The 16,834-nt window shown below is 39.5% G+C and overlaps 2 protein-coding genes across 2 annotated transcripts in view; both read left to right on the forward strand.

Annotated features, from left to right (window-relative positions):
- LOC141777138 (collectin-12-like) overlaps positions 1 to 9,501 on the forward strand; it is a 65,229-nt gene extending 55,728 nt beyond the window's left edge. Inside the window, exons 19-24 of the mRNA XM_074651120.1 lie at positions 1,986 to 2,074; positions 2,298 to 2,385; positions 2,544 to 2,598; positions 2,731 to 2,884; positions 3,982 to 4,103; positions 5,692 to 9,501. Coding sequence (XP_074507221.1) covers positions 1,986 to 2,074; positions 2,298 to 2,385; positions 2,544 to 2,598; positions 2,731 to 2,884; positions 3,982 to 4,103; positions 5,692 to 5,887 — 704 coding nt within the window. The 3' untranslated portion in view covers positions 5,888 to 9,501. The remainder of the gene's footprint in view (positions 1 to 1,985; positions 2,075 to 2,297; positions 2,386 to 2,543; positions 2,599 to 2,730; positions 2,885 to 3,981; positions 4,104 to 5,691) is intronic.
- A 1,718-nt stretch (positions 9,502 to 11,219) lies between these two features.
- On the forward strand, positions 11,220 to 16,834 carry tmem236 (transmembrane protein 236). Its single transcript, XM_074651714.1, has 4 exons — positions 11,220 to 11,656; positions 13,360 to 13,432; positions 14,213 to 14,336; positions 15,807 to 16,834. Exons 1-4 carry the CDS (start codon positions 11,403 to 11,405, stop codon positions 16,445 to 16,447), a joined length of 1,092 nt encoding a protein of 363 aa, XP_074507815.1. The 5' UTR covers positions 11,220 to 11,402; the 3' UTR covers positions 16,448 to 16,834.

Genomic DNA, 16,834 nt, shown 5'->3' on the forward strand with positions numbered 1-16,834 from the left:
GTGGGAAATACTTTATCACTGGCACTCGGCTGGTCAAACAACACAAAGAAACACAGTACAATCAAGACTCTGGACAGAAAGTGATCAGTGAGTTTTCACAGCAACACTGCCTGTACATTTCCTCTTCTTAGAGAGAGCTTTATTCGACTCTTTCTATTTCTGATACTGACACAACAGCTTTCACTGTCTGCCGTATTGATACAGAACTGTTAACATTCATTACGCTGCTTTTATGTTCTTGGCACTGACTTGTAGTACGGCTCATGCCCTTTTTAAATCACCATGCATTAACATCCCCTTCACTGCTGCAAAAATGGATTCTATTGTGTGTGTAGCCACAAAACTGTTTATCGTCTGGCGTCCCTTTCTGCAAAGCAAAACCTTTATGTAGCGTCCTGTCAGATGTAGTTTATGCCACAGGATATTTGAGCTCCATATTTCAGTCGTAAAGCTCATTGCTGTTTCTAAATGTTTTGAAAGGAATTTGTGTACTTGCTGGTTCACACAAGTGTGAACAGTTTAATGTAGGTTTGGCACATATATAATTTAGGGCTGTCAAAGTTAACGCGGTATTATCGCGTTAACGCAAATTTGTTTGAACGACCCTATGCTTTTAACGCATTAACGCAACTTGTGATTTCTAAGGTGTAGTGGGCTCTGTTTAAAGCTACAGTTAAGATACTGGCATCGTATGACACTAAGAAACCTAAAGAATCCATTGGTACCAACCATGTCATACTAGCTTGTCGAGATGGAGGCTAAATAACGCTCCAAACTTGCGCTAAATTTTGGCGAGGAAAAACTGGCATGGTCATTTTCAAAGGGCTCCCTTGACCTCTGACCTCAAGATATGTGAATGAAAATGGGTTTTATGGGTACCCACGAGTCTCCCCTTTACAGACATGCCCACTTTATGATAATCACATGCAGTTTGGGGGGAGTCATAGTCAAGTCAGCACACTGACACACTGACAGCTGTTGTTGCCTGTTGGGCTGCAGTTCGCCATGTTATGATATGAGCATATTTTTTATTATAAATGCAGTACCTGTGAGGGTTTCTGGAAAATATTTGTCATTATTTTGTGTTGTTAATTGATTTCTAATCATAAATATATACATACATTTGCATAAAGAAGCATATTTGCCCACTCCCATGTTGATAAGGTGTTCACATAGCAACTCTAAGACGGGACACTTCCTCAATGCCAATGGCATTTTACACTTCTGAATTAGCCTAGTGGCTTGCAGACTTTTCCTTACTCATAGCTCTTCTAATATTACTTGGTTTAAGTCACTGCATCTCTTGACAGAACAACACTGCACAGATACTGTGTTTTTTTTGTCAGAGCATTTGATTTATTGATTGCTGTCGGGATTTAAAGAGAATTTCAGCAAATATAACAAAAGTGTTTTTGAAGCAGATTACCTACACTTGTTTTAACATGTTAATAAATTGTTAAAATCCCACAGAAAGGGGTCAGTCATCTAGCTTAATCGATCATGATCGGTCATCAGCTTTGCTTTGTTGTCATCTAGTGGGAGTTTGTCACGCTTCTTAATAACCACATCCAAATATTTGTTCCTTTGCCACACTTTTCTGATCATCGCTTGTTGCTTGTTCATCATATTCTTTGGCATGATGCTTCTGCAAGTGTGTCATCTCTTAAAAAAAACACTCATACTGCACGTGTGCATTATGCTATTGGTTTCAATCAAAATAATGCTATTGACCATTATTGTGTTGTGTGTTGCTACCTCTTTTTACAGCATGTTGCACAAAAACTAACAAATATGAACATTACATTACATTTCAAGACGATTATGACAAATCTTTTATTTTCATCTGATATCTGGACCAGTCTTTTATGCTAGCATCAGACCGTAACTGAGTGTTCAGTAAGAGCATCCTGACCTCGTATATGTGTGTAACTGATTGCTACTCTTACATTGTTTTGCCGCTGCCGCATTTACTTGGACATCTACAGTGAAGACCGAGAAGAAGACGGTGCAGTTCAGTGAGGACATCCAGGTGGAGACCATAGAGCCAGAGCAAGAGCCTGTATATATAGACGAAGTAAGTTCCCTTACACCTTTCTCTGCCTCATTGAGATCTCACTGTTGCATCAATGAATTAAGAGTATTGTTCCCAAGCAGGATCTGACAAAAACCACAGACTAACATAGACTAGGTTTTCTATTTTAGAAAAAAATAAATTGGTGAACTTGTTTCTTTCCAAACTGTTTTGAAAGATTCACTCATCAAAGTGTCATCACATGAACTTTATTGAAATCTTTCAGGACAAAATGGACCAGCTACTGCAGATGATCCAGAGTGCAGATCCCACAGACAACCAGTCAGACAGCGTCGAGTTGCTACAGTTAGAAGGTAAACTGAATTTATGGTTGAACTTGATACTGTATAAAGTGACTGTAAGTGAGACGAAAGTAATTGTCAGTATGCAGAAGTTAATCTGGTATTTTGTTTTGTAAAGGTGGATTATTATTGACTACAGATGAAATTGTGTTTGTTGTATTTTTCATCAGGTGCCTGCAATCAAATGGGACCCCTCATTGACCAGAAGTTGGAGGATGTAGACAGGTACATTAATTTAACGATTCAGATGGTGGGCAGAAAACATGTAACACCGGCCTACATAATTCAAACGTTCTGTAAATATTTAGTAAAGAAAATCAGACTTATTTTTGTGTGTGTGTGTGTTTGTATTCTCAGGAAGCACTCAGAGCTGTCAGACCTGAATGTGAAGGTGATGGAAGCTCTGTCTTTGTACGCCAAGCTAATGAATGAGGATCCAGTTTACGCCATGTATGCCAAGCTGCAGAGCCAACAGTACTACATGCAGCAACCTGCCAACGTAGCACAACAGGTACTTACACACTTACACAGTCAGACAGCCCAAAAAATATATTTTTACAAGCATAAAAGTCACAACTGTCTACCTTACAAATGGGAATACCAAAGGAGTGAAGGTTTTAAGTGAATTTTGTAAGCTAGCACAATTCTGGATGTACACAATTTCCTCAGTCTTAAGGCCTTTACACACCGGGGGGCGTGATGAATAAACGACACAAAATACAAAATACTGGCCTGCGAATATTATACAGTATATGTAGGGCTTTTATTGTGAAAGGCAAGAACGGAAGGCGTTGATCTGGTCTGTGCTGCCTTTGTTAAGGTTGAAAGGAGTAATAATGTTTGCCGTCTTGGTTCGGCCTATGAAACCTCCTTGTTGTGTCATAATATAGGCGCAACTCAACCGGTTCTTCACAGCATAATTGGTTGATGCCTTTATTCGCGGTGCAAAAGCTCAGAAAATCAGCCTTGCTCTAAAAGAAAAGTGTGTCGCTTTTTTGCCGTGTAATATTCACGTTCTGTGTGAAAGTATTCATGACAAAAACAACAGTTAGAACAAATATATTGACGTGTATAAAGGCCTTTTAAAAGGGCAATTGCGCATTTTTCCTTTCGTTTATCATGCCACTTTTCTTAGCACAAAAACTTAGAAACTTCATAATGAGGTCTTTAAATGATCCAGTAGTAACCATGTCTTAATCAAGAAAGGATGTTGTTTTTGAACTTTTTCAAATTTATGTTCTGGGACCAAGATTGCCGTTGCGTATCACTGCATCAGGTTGATACACAGTTGGTATCCCCAAACCTCATACATCATACCAAAACTATCCGGATGGTATTCAGTTGCACTCCAGATGAGTGGGGCTTGTTGTTGTAGAGCGACTAGTTTCCAGCAGCGTAGACGCACAGTTTGACGTCATGACGCATGCGTTTTTGCAACGCGCAACTGTCAGAAAAACACGACGGCATCGATGAAAGAAATTGATAACATCGGACAATTTGGAACCGGTTCTCAACCGGAACCGGTTCTATGATTCCCATCCCTAATTGCTGTTGATCTTATAGACCTACTCCCTCATTAACACTCACTGTTCATGTTTCTGACCACAGGTCTACCCTGGTCAGCCTGCATCAGGTTCGTATGCCATGAGCGGTACCGCAGTGCAGGGTTACACTGTTCCCATGGAGCAGCTTCCTGCTGGGACCCCCATACCTGGTCAACCAGCTCCCGGGTAAGTCTCACATACCCCAGTGGCTTCTTATTCTGGTTCACTAAAGCACATTGCAAGTTACAACTCTCTTCTCCAGAGTGCCAGTATTCGCTCTCACTCTCCTCTATGTACTATTTAACAAGGAAGAAATGAAAGTCTAGCCTATTTAAAACAGCAACATAATACCAAAACACCTCCTTGTTTCCTTTTTCACTCGTGTATAGACAGAACCAGGTCTTTATTTGTTACAGGCTATGATAGACAACCTTTCTTTAATAATTGTCCCTGTAGTTGAAGCATATTTTAATATGAAGCCTCCATGTTTTCTGATCTGCTCCTGTTTTTTGCTGTTAATGCAAACTCAAAGCTTCTTCCATGTTTACCTGTTGTCTCGATAAATTCAATTTAATCTAAATACACATTACTAATTTCTCACTACACCCAACAGAGTCATGTCATACTCAACACTCTGCTGCTCTACGTTTCACTTCTTGAGTTACCATCAATGACACTTCCTACAAATGTCTAACATTAAAAGGCTCCCAGCAGCTCAAATGAATGACTCGATTTACGGCTTTGGCTCGTGATAGAGTGCCAGGTGGCTCGCTGACAATTTTCTACTTCTAATGAAAATGAATTGACTCAAAATGGGAATTATTTTTGTAGTTTTAATGTAAACAAGGTGCCAGAATCCATAAAAAGCATAAACATAGACTAATGGAGCTTGTTTATCAAATAAAAGACCAAAGCCAAGAATATTCCATCAAATTAATCTGAAAATAAAGAATTTCTGTCCGTACGTACCATTCTTGTGATATCTCAAGAACACCTGGGGGGAATTTCTTTTGAAGTGATGACCTTTTGGACCGACATGGATGTAAACTGCAACTTCACTGGTTGGCGGGGCCGTACAACCACAAGGCGGTAGTTTTATTTTTTCATGTTTTTAATGTAAATAATGTGCCAGAGTGCATACAAAAACATCGAAATCGACTAATAGAGGTTGTTTATAAAAAAAAAAAGAAAAAGAAAAGAAGGGGACCACCGACAGACGTCCAGGCTAAGCCCTAAATATCCATCAAATAATAATGATAAATTAAATTATTAACTGGCCCCCTGTCATTTTGCAAAAGAAAGTTGAGCATCCCTCCCATTTCCTGGTTGGCTTTTTAAATTTAAATATTTGCAGGAAGTGTTGTTTTATTAACAACAACTTAAAAGCACTCAAAACAAAAAAATAAATGTGTGACTTTGCAAATGAAAACAGAATTTGTGTTAAAAAGAGAAATTCAGAGCAGCAGATGTTGAGTGTGACTTCACTCTGTTCTTGTATAAATGGAATTAGTGCTGTGGAAATCTAAATTAGGATGAAATTACCATGCAAGTTCAATTTAAATTACAGGTTAATTCCATGCTCCTTAGTGTCACCCAGCCTTTATTAGCAACTAGCATGTAATTATTCGTGCTGGTCACGGCTAATAAGACTTAGTCAGTATTTGAATACTGGATTTTATTAGAGAGTTTACATGTTAATTAACCTACTGCCGGCATTTAATGATTCCAGCTTGCTGTAGTGTCATCACTAATGCTGCTTCCCTCTTTTTTGCAGTGACGTTCATATGTACATGGGCCAGCCGCCAGTCTACACTGCAGCTCCAGGCAGCATGGCCCCAGCAGACTTACAGTCCTACCAGAACCCAGCCCAATGCATGACGCAGCCGCCAAACTACAGCGCCCCCTCCGGGCCGAGCATAGCACCTTCAGACGCCTCGCAGGTCCCCTACTCAGAGAAAGCCTTGCTATAGGAACCCCTGAGCTCACCGCTATCCTCACGCATACACGTGCACCAGACCTGATCAAATAGTGGTCGTAGATCATCTCTTTTACTACGTTGTTTTATCATGGGGCACCAGATGGATGAAAACATTCAAAGAGTCGACTAAACGTGACACACTTTGTGTTGTTTTATCTGGCAGATAAATATACAGTTACACTTCTCACTCCAGGTTTCGAAGTGATCATTATTAGGGTTTGATTTGAAGAGCTCACACCGAGACACACACGGTCTGAAAACTGAGACACTCTGTGGTCTTTTCATTAATGACGTTTCTGCATTTTCATTCTTCTTCTCCGTGTCTTTACACGACTCAGATGTGAAGACACGGAGGAGCTTTCAGCTGCACTTTTATCTTCGGTTGCACTTATTTAAGTTTCGGTCGAGTCTGATCACTTCCAAATCTAGATCTGATAGCAATATATGCATTGTCCATATATTTATGTAAGAGACCTGACATTAACTGCTTTCTGTTTATGATAGGACTATTGAGAAATGTGGTAATTTTTTTATTTTATGGGTCCGAACCACATAATTTGGTACCAATTATAGGAGAAATAAGTTCTTTTAGATCGGCTTTAGGTGAATTTATAAGCAGTTGAGGAGTTTCCTTAAACGAATGGCTCTATCGAAACCCAAGTAAATATTCATTCATTAGTCATTTATCATTGGAAACTTTATTCTTCATACTATATATATTTTTGGATGTTCAGCTGACCTACTGTGTACTCACTTAAAACTTTTTAGATTACACTAGCAATTTCAATGAATTAATTGGAAATGAATTGAACTGTTTATCTATAGTATCACATTACCTATAATTAGTATCAAATCCCACAGTTCTTTCCTGGAAACTTCTTGGGAAATTATTAAGAAATTACAAACCTGTAAATAATACAGCGTTAAAGCTGCGTTAGATAACTTTGAGCAAACATGATGAAAAGTTATTTTTTATAAAACTGTCGCTATATCCTGACATTAGCGCACGCGAAAAATCACGTTCCTCTGTGTCCTCCTATAGTGCTCCTAATGGCATTAGCAAGATTTAAGATGGTGCATTAAAAAAACAGATGAAATCAGAGTAGTGCAAGCATTAGACTATATTACAGACCTGGTTTATTCATCAACCAGTTCTTTTAATTTTGCATAATGAAGTTCGACAAAAACAAGTAAATTGATTTGTTTGATACCTCTCATCTCGTAAGGTAAGAGCCTGGACGACGTTCAAATAGGCAGTAAAAAACCTAAAATAAAAACGTGATATGTCGCCACAAAGTGCTGTCCCATTCATATTTATACCATTTCAAGCCCTTTCAGCTTCTCACACTCAACCATTTACCAGGTGAAGTCAGCCAAGTCCCTGAGGGTTCAGGGCTTAAGGCTTTAGGGGGGACATTGAGATTGGGCCCTTGACTCTGATTTTCATTCGGGCACGTTGAAATCTTGCAAATGTCATTACGAGCACAGATTATCAGTCACGCACTACTGTCAGGATTTAGTGACAGTTTTATAAAAATAACTTTTTGTCATATTTGCTCAAAGTTACCGACTGCAGCTTTAACAAAATTGCTTTGAGAAAACAAGTGTAGCTGTAGCCACTTCAACCTAACCACAATATATACATATATGCAATTACTATTTGATCAAGTGTGAAACACACACACCGGCATTCCTTCAACATGCACACTGGAGCTAAACACAAACACACTACAGGCAGGTGTACAGACGCACACATCCTCTGATAATTGACCTTCACTCACACACTAATATGCCACAGCCTTCTCACACACTTAAAGCAACAGCAGTGCTAATCGTGTCACAAAAAAAAGGGGGCGTCAACTCACATTAACCTTTTCTTTTCTTTTATTAGAAAAAGGACTTTAAGCGATGCGGAAAACGTTACTACACTCTGTATATGTCGTCAACTTTTAGAAGTACTGAAAACTGAAGCCACTTTGTTTTTTTTTGGAGGGAAAAAGAAACCAGAGGAATTCAAGCATGCACATGACTCTTGTATATATATACTGTACTGAACTAGTAGTGCAGCCACATGATGACCTCATGGCTGGGCTGGATGTTAGCACAGCTCTGGCTGTTTGTCTCAGCCTTTTAAAGGGGAACTCTGCAGTCATGATGTCCCCCGCTGAAACTAAAGGTGTAAAAGCCAAAGAGAACAAAAAAACGCCAGATAACGACATATTTTTCTTTTTTATTCTTTTCTTGATTGATTCTTCACATCACACTGCAGAGTTCTCCTTTTCAAAAACGAGCAATCTCTAGATCCTCATTGGTGGATGTGGGGTTTGCTCAGTCTCCATTCAAGGCTGTCCTAACACACTACAGACTTGGCCACTACGGGGCGAACTCTCTCTGGACCGCCCCAGTGTCTTTAAAGCATCTCTTTAGTCAGTGTTGAAAAAATGAATACTACGTTTTTGTTTTTTTGTAGTGCATTTTAATTTATGTTTTGATTATTGTTATGATATTTTAAAGCAGTGCAGGATGTACGTATTCAGAGAAAAGCGGAGTATGTGATATTCTGCCTAACTTAGTTGTATATTTAAATCGCTCACACGAGAACGTGGACATTTCTCTCAGTGTTTGATACATGCTTATTGTACTGTAGGGTCAAATGGTATAATGTGAAAAACTGATCTAACCTCCCCATGCATTTCAATCCTGATCCATTTCTCTGAGCTGTCTAACACTAAAACAAATTCTACCTGAAGCAGAAACTGAAATGAGGTTTTTATGATTCTGGAAAGCACAGTCGGGATTTGTAAACTCCTCTCTCTCCCGGTAAGCTATCAGTTACAGCGACACTTTAAGATCAAATATTGTACATAGTCTACTTCTCATACCATACTTTCTATTCTCTTTGGCTTCAAAGTCTTTGGGAAAGAGTTGATGTTTATAAACTCTGACTGGACTGAAAAAAAGCTGATGAAACAGGAAAATTATTTATCTGTTTAATATTGAATGATACTACATGAAGGAATTATGAAGCCGTTTTAAATATGATTAACAAGATTTTTCCAGTTGCAGGACAAATTGGTGTATTGATCTGATATTTGTGTTGTTTAAATTTTTCTTGAGATACTATGTTTCTATTGTGCTCCTCCTTTTGCCACCCCTGTGCCACCGTACGAATATAACAAACAACCTGCTGGGACTTTGCAAACAAGAGGCCATGTTATTCCCCAGAACTTGATTTTCGCATTGGTTGATTTTGAAAGACAATAAATCTTTTTTTTGCTGCCTTCAACTAAATGCAAGACTGAAATAGTGTTAATCTGTTGGATCAAAGAGGGCTGAAAATATCAAATGAATAAAGAGTAGCAGCTATTCTGGGACCACTGGACCAGTTAATCGTCAAACATCATCCGTCATGCGGTCCATCACGGCGTTGGACCGCAGCCCCGATGTTACTTTATTGCACAGGATTGAGATGCTGCCTGTTTTTAAGTTTCAAACATCATTATTGTAAAGGTTCTGTCTAAACTTGTATCCTGCTGTTTGTATGTATTCTTTTAACCATACTTATTAATTGGTATTCACAATAAAAACCAGGCCAAATGTACAGAATCCTATGAATGGCCTTGTTTTCTTGAGCACTTTGTGGATACATGAAACACATTAAGTGGTTTTATTTAACTTTGCAAAGGGTTTCACTGATGACAGGCAATTTCAGGAGATTTTAAAGACCCTGAAAACATATTTTCTTAACCAGCTTTCACCAGGAGTGATGGGGTCCTACATCAACACTGTTTTCTTTTGAAGTTAGAGCAGCTGTGATTTTTTCACATGAGAGATTTCTGTTTGTGTTTGTGCACTTTTCTCACAGAGGCTCAGTTGGAACAAGGTGCCAGTCAGAGTCTTGCAACATTTGGATCAAAACATGACAGTTGTGGGGTTGTTTGCTTATGTTGCCAGCCCGATGAAGCAGATTAATGTTTTTTAGGCATTAAAGGGATAGTTCGGGTGTTTTGAAGTGGGGTTGTATGAAGTATTTATCCATAGTCGGTGTATTACCTACAGTAGATGACGGTCAGCACGCTGCAAGTTTGGAGAAACAGACAGGAGTACCAGTATGGGAGCAAAGCATTGTACTGCTGTGGACTGGGGCAGCAACAAAACGCATTTTAGCCACCTAAAAGAAAGACCCACCTAAAAAATCAATATCGGTTGAAGCGTATCCTGTATTTAGAATATTTTCAAGTGAAAATATAATAAAACTTATCAATGCTCTCTTCTACGGAAGCCCTAAACGAACATGATTAAAACTTTTATTTTTTAATACTATTATTAATAACGTTTAATAATCCTTTTCTTGAGATAAAGCTTGTTTTCCCAAGATAACGACATAATTAATATGTGATCTCGAGATAGCGTTATTAAAAAATGTTTTTAATCATGCCCGTTTATGGCTTCCTTTCTCTTCAAAGCCACCAGACTCAGTTGACAAAAACAGTATGGATAGGTTTCACTTTCAGTTCAGTTCCCCGGCTGAAAGGGCTGTCTGACGGCAAGATAAAGCGGTGAAAAATACTGTAATTATAGCGTACACTTAAACGGATATCGTTATTTATTTATTTATTTAGGTGGGTCTTTCTTTTAGGTGGCTTAAATATGTTTTGCTGCTGCCCCCGTCCACAGCGGTACATTGCTTTGCTCCGGTGTCGGTACTTCTATCTGCTTCCCCAAACTAGGGGCGCGCCGACTCATCTACTGTAGGAAATACACTGTCTATGGAGAAGTACCTCATACAACCCCACTTCAAAACACCAAAACTATCCCTTTAAATATACACTCAGTTGCTTTATTAGGTACATGTATCTAAAACGAATGCAGTCTGACACAACAGTCCTGCAATAAATTCTACCTTAATGAAGCTTTTAAGTTGAAAGTTTTCAGGAGCTTCAACTTTAAAAAGTGTCCCCTGTGTTGCCACTAGATGGAAATGTGTGTGTATATGAGCCTTAACAAGGGTGGATGGAAGAAATGTGTAACGTGTCCCCAACAGAAGAAGGCAGGATGGTTTTTGCTTTGCAGCCAAAGACCATGTCACTGTGATTTTCAAAGTGGGATTATTAAAAATTGCTTGATTCATATTACATTTGTAATTTTGTTGCAGTTCTACAGAACGTTTGTATATTCAATACTGTCTTTATTATTTATTTATTTAATATAACTTCTGTTAAACCAGACATGGGTCTGAGTATAACCAAGCACTTGTGTACAGTTCAGCGGTCAGCGAGTGTCATTTTCTCCTTGAAATTATGGGATGGGAGTGCTCTTCTTTGTGAGCCCATAAAAATGCGAGCGTGACCACCTCATTACCTCAGCAATAAAAAGAATACAGCCTCCAGTGCAGTGTAAGCAATGTCAGTGTGCAGAGTCCAACGGCTCGACTGGCTCGTTTCGTGGGAGATGATTGTCAAAGTCTTTCGCTCCAAGTTCACACCAGAGACTGGTGTTCAGGGACCATGCCCTCGGGGAAGACGGTCAAGCTCATCCTGTATGAGGTGCTGCAGTTTGCAGCCCTTATCGTACCCATCTTTGTCATAATGGAGAGATTCGCCAGCCTCATACGTGATGTGAGAGGACGGGATCTAACGGCCTACTGGCTAGTGGTGGCGGCCTCCATCGCCTATGTGACCTCTGTGACCCTGCTGGTGTGGGTTCCTCTGAAATATCTGATCCTGAAGCGGCGGAGTTTTATCTCAGAGATCACACAGTGGTGAGTACAGCTTTAATCAATGACACATTGATTAAGAACCAGATAAAGCATCTTACCTAAAACAAATGACACAATTCAAAGTCAAAATGGTTTGAACACAAACTCTTTAAATGCACATTTGGGATTTTAAAATTGATTTGACGAAGGAGAAAAACACTTGAATAACAATGCAGTAGTGAAAGGAAAAACTGATGCTGCTAAGTAAAAGTAACAATACTGCAATGAAAAAGTACCTTGTTACAAATATGTATTATCAGAAAAATATAAAGTATTGAAAGTAACAGTGTCCATGATGCAAAATGACTGCTGGAGTTATCATTGTCGCTGGTTGATGTGACGCTATAGCTATCTAAACTTCTGTTTTGTAGTTTAATTTTGAACAAAACATCATATATCATATGATTTGCATAATCTTCTGAATTCATAATCGATAAAGCGCAGCCTTGCTCAGTTCAATAACACTCAGGGGTTTTAGTGGTACAGGTGTAACTTGGTCTGGTATGACCAGTAGCTTGTGATTGCGAATGTAAGCCAACATTAGCTAGCTGCTGCTTCGTAACTGACGTCACTGAGTGAGTTTGTCAGTTCTTTGCTTGAGCTACTGTTGCACTATTTTTTTTATATCATCCCATAATTGTAACTTGTGGCCACAGTGGTCTTTGTTTAGCAAAAGTTACATGGTCTCGCTTTAATCTACAAAGTAACTAGATAAATGTCAATATTTGCTAAGTATTAAAGCTGCAGTCAGTAACTCTGAGCAAATATGATAAGAAATCTGTATAAAACTGTCACTATATCCTGACAGAAGTGCATGAGACAGATAATCTGTGAAAAAGAAAATCATGTTCCTCTGTGTCCTCGTAGCGCTCCTAATGACATCAGCAAGATTTCACCGCACCTAAACAAAAACAACCAATCGGAGCCGAGCTGTCTCTACAGCAGCTGTCAATCACTGCTCACGAAACTTGCAAACTCAGATCAAACGGTCAAACTAGGCAGCGCTGATCAAATATGAATTTCTCGCCTCAAATATTTTCAGAAACATATTTTAGGGTGCCGTTTAGCTGTAAGATGAGAAAGGACTTTTTTCAACATGACTGCCGGGTCACAAACTTTCTCATTTTACAGCTAAACAGTACACTACAAGATGTTTCTGAAAACATTTGAGGAGAGAAATACACCATTACAGTAACAGAATATTGATTCATATTTGATCAGCGCTGCCTAGTTTGACAGTTTGATCGGAGTTCACGAGTTTCGCAAGCATTAATTGAGACTGCTCGGCTCTGATTGGTTTGTTTTCATTCAGGCGTGGTGAAATCTTGCTAATCCCATTAGGAGCACTACGAGGAAGCAGAGGAACATGAGGATTTTTTTCCCCCAGATTATCTGTCTCATGCACTACTGTCAGGATATAGTGACAGTTTTATAAAAAATAACTTTTAATCATATTTGCTCAAAGTTACCGATTGCAACTTTAAGTCGCATAAAATGGAAATACTCAAATATCTAACAATTCTAATTGAATAAATGTATTCAGCAACTTTCGTCCACTGTAACAACGTAATATTGACGATAACACGATACAATACAGTATATTGAGAATAAGATCAGCACTTCCTATAAAGACGGAACAAGTATTCATTATATTGAAACGATCATTATTCAAATGTGAAGTAAGAACAACTTGTTTTGTTTTTCAGGAGACCGACAGCACTGGCGTATCTCATCCTGTGTACACTACCCTGCTTTGCTATTTTAATAGCCAGCTCCAAGGTAACGTCATCAGGACTGATCGTTCTTGTCACCTGTTGATGTTTTTGTTCTGTCATGCTCCGACGGGGTCCTTGAACAGGCCTTTTTCTTGTAAATAGTCCCATTTGTGGCACGAGCTCGTTTTATGGCCCCCTCGTGTAAGAGAATGTGTTTATGATTATTCACTGAGTGATGGTTGACACGGCGCATTGCACCACGGACAAAGAAGAAGATGACTTGTCACCTCACTCTCTTGAGATTTTCCTTCTTGAAGTTGCAAATATGATCTCACCGTGCAATGAGAGGGACTTTGGCATCAAACAAGGGAAAAGAAAAAGACAGTGGAAGCGTGTACAGCGTCACATGACTGTGCTCTCTCTCTGGGGTATTCAGTAACCCACAGTGAACATAACAAGTTGGCCATTAACTCAAACTTTAATATCGTCCACCACACTAAAAAAATGCAGATATGTGACACCGTGTCTTTTATTCATATACAAGCAAGGACATCAATAAGAGCATCTGGCCACACAAAGGCTTGTCAGACATATTCATGCATCAAATATTTCTTAATCTTGTTTTAAGGGCATTCAGCAGCATCTTAATGTCCATAATGATGAGGTGATAAAATCAGATGGCTTCATAAAACTTGGCTCCTCATTCTAAGTCCAGCCAAATGCCATAATGAAGAGTTTCGATTCGGTTTCTTCCTGCTTCATCCCTCATGGTTTCTAAGTGGCAGATCGGTTCTTTCTACTATTGAATTCACATTAATGTTTGCTGTTATCGGTTGTACTGTAGGTGCAGGTGGACGGAGGACACAAGTTGGACCATTTCACAGAGTTGCCCGTTTCCTTGGTCCTTGTCTCCCTCATCTGTGTGGATATCATAGAAAGGATACGCCCCTGCAAGCTCATTGGAAAATGTAAGTCTTGGCTAAGTTGTTGGTTTTATTTAAAATCTAAATGATGTTCAAGAGTAGATGTCCTGCATTTTAAGTGTTTACGTTTTATATTGTTTGCTTTCTGGGATCAGATGGATGAAAGGTTTTTCTCCAGTAGATATTTTATCATGTCACAGTAGGAAAAGCAGGCACAAATAATAAAATTAGTTGGTATTGTGCATGCTGGCTCACTGTCACATTGTTATGACTTACTGGGGCACTTGGCTAGAACACAGACATTTATGGTATTAGTAGCTGCTATTAAATGGCTATTAATAACACCTTAGCTTTTCCTGCTATGACAAGTCAAAATGTCTGCTGTGAAAAAGGTGTGAATCATTACAGGTGTACACGTCACATACACATGCGCTGAGCTGATATTCTTATTATTGTCCATCGTATCGACATTTGGTCAGTTTCTTATGTCAACTGCAACAGACCTCCTCAGACCCTCAGAGGTCCCCAGGATGTCTGTGTGGCCATTACTTTATGGTATGGTATTTTGAGGCCCTGCCTTATAGAAGGTCCCTGTCCCAAAATCTAGTTTACCTTTAACACCTTTAAAGGAACAGTGTGTAACATTTCGGGGGATCTATTGGCGGAAATGGAATATAATATTAATAAGTTTATAATATAAACTTTATATAATAAGTACATAAAGTTAATATTATGCTTGCAGGGTGCATATCCTTAAACAAATGTATGTTTAATTAAATTGTCACAAATTAATTAACAGACAGCGAACCTGGAGCACGGTACTACTCCAGTGTAGACATACTGGTTGGTCTGTGGGACCCTGGGCAAATTGACTTTAGTGAACGTATGGTGTCGGAGGGCCCACCGCTCACTTTTCCCCTGTGGACCACTAGCGGGCTAATCCAGCCCTGATGGCATATACAGTATACACAAGCCCCTAAAACACGTATTTTTTAATGGTTGATTTTCAGTTTATCCATGACCTGCAACTGTGACTATTTCAGTTTTTTTTGTCTGGTAGCCACAGTGAGCCAGCAAAGAGTTAAAAAGAAAGTGCTTAACGAATGACAATATCAAAACTTAATAAGAAAGGCATAATGAAATTGATCATTTGCATGTTCTTTGGCTCTATATGTCGAAGAGCAAGACTACAGTAGCTCCATACAGTCATGAAGTACACAGCTGTACATTTGGTTGCCAGTTTATAAGTTACACCTAACTAAAACTAATGCAATATAATACAACAGTCCTGCAATGAATCCTGCCTTCATGAAGGTTACAGTGTACAACTGTATTGTGCTATACTGATCGGTGTTTCTATTATTTTATTCATCCTATGTATATCAAGGAAAAATAACAGAAACACATGATGTCAGAATCAATTGATATTGGAGAAAAATGACAGTAACCAATGATCTTGACATTGGCTGCATGTAGTGTAACAGATGATGTTGTGTGTGCTCTTGTCATTTTCAGCCGACAGCCTGGATTCTGACTTTACCATGCCAGGCCCCGTCCTCACCCACCTGGAACAGGTGACCACCGTAACAGGCCAGCTGCACACCGATGAAGGCCAGAACGGTTTGACCCAAGGCCACCCGGAGGCCAGGAATGGCGGCACCTCAGGCAGATGGCAGGACCGCGCCGGCTCACCCAGCCACTCGACACCCAGCTCACGAGCACCCAGCGTCGCCTACCTGTACTCCTCATCGTCACGTCCACGGTCCTACTCTGGTCCTCTGGGCTTCCTGTGGAGGAGCGACGGGAGGTCAGAGGTGTTTGTGGATAGTTTCCTGTTCTGGCTAGACACTGTGGAGATGGTGAGAGTGGCAGGAGAGCCGTCAGTCTTCTACTCGGCCTGGGTGTTCCCCGTTTACATCTTCGCCTTTATTTCCACTCTCCGCATGGTCATCACTCCTCACAACCCTTTATTGTCTTCTGCTGGAGCTGCTCTGCAGGACCTTCCTTTCTTTATCCTCCGAGTCGCTCTGATTGTTGTGTTTGGTTATGTAACTCCTGTGTTGTACCCACTGAAAAATGTGCTGGTGAGCCTGACTTTTATCTACTTTACATTCCTGACTAGGCTGAGGATTTTCAGAAGGCAGAGCATGTTTTGAGGAGGAGTGGCACATTCTGTTGTTAATGAAGGATCCGCTTTGATTACGGATGGTTGAACAGTTGGTATATTTATGTGTAGGGAGCAGCAGCAGAGAAACATGGAGCTGGTACTGATGATCAAGAACAACGTGCTTTGAATTGTAATGGCTCTAAATGTGTAAAAATTATTCTGGTTGGAGTGTACGGTAAGACAGCTATTTTCATTTTTCTGTGACATATTAGAAACCAAATGTATTTATTGATACTTAATTTTATGTTTACCTGCTAAATTTTTTTTTTTATCTGTACCACCTTTGTTAACAAAAAGTGAAAACATTTATTGTAAACAAAAGCTTTTAAACCATTTCAAACAACTGTAACTATGTTAAATAAATATCCTTTGTTTT

This window comes from Sebastes fasciatus, chromosome 11, assembly GCF_043250625.1.
Source record: "Sebastes fasciatus isolate fSebFas1 chromosome 11, fSebFas1.pri, whole genome shotgun sequence".
Taxonomy (NCBI): domain Eukaryota; kingdom Metazoa; phylum Chordata; class Actinopteri; order Perciformes; family Sebastidae; genus Sebastes; species Sebastes fasciatus.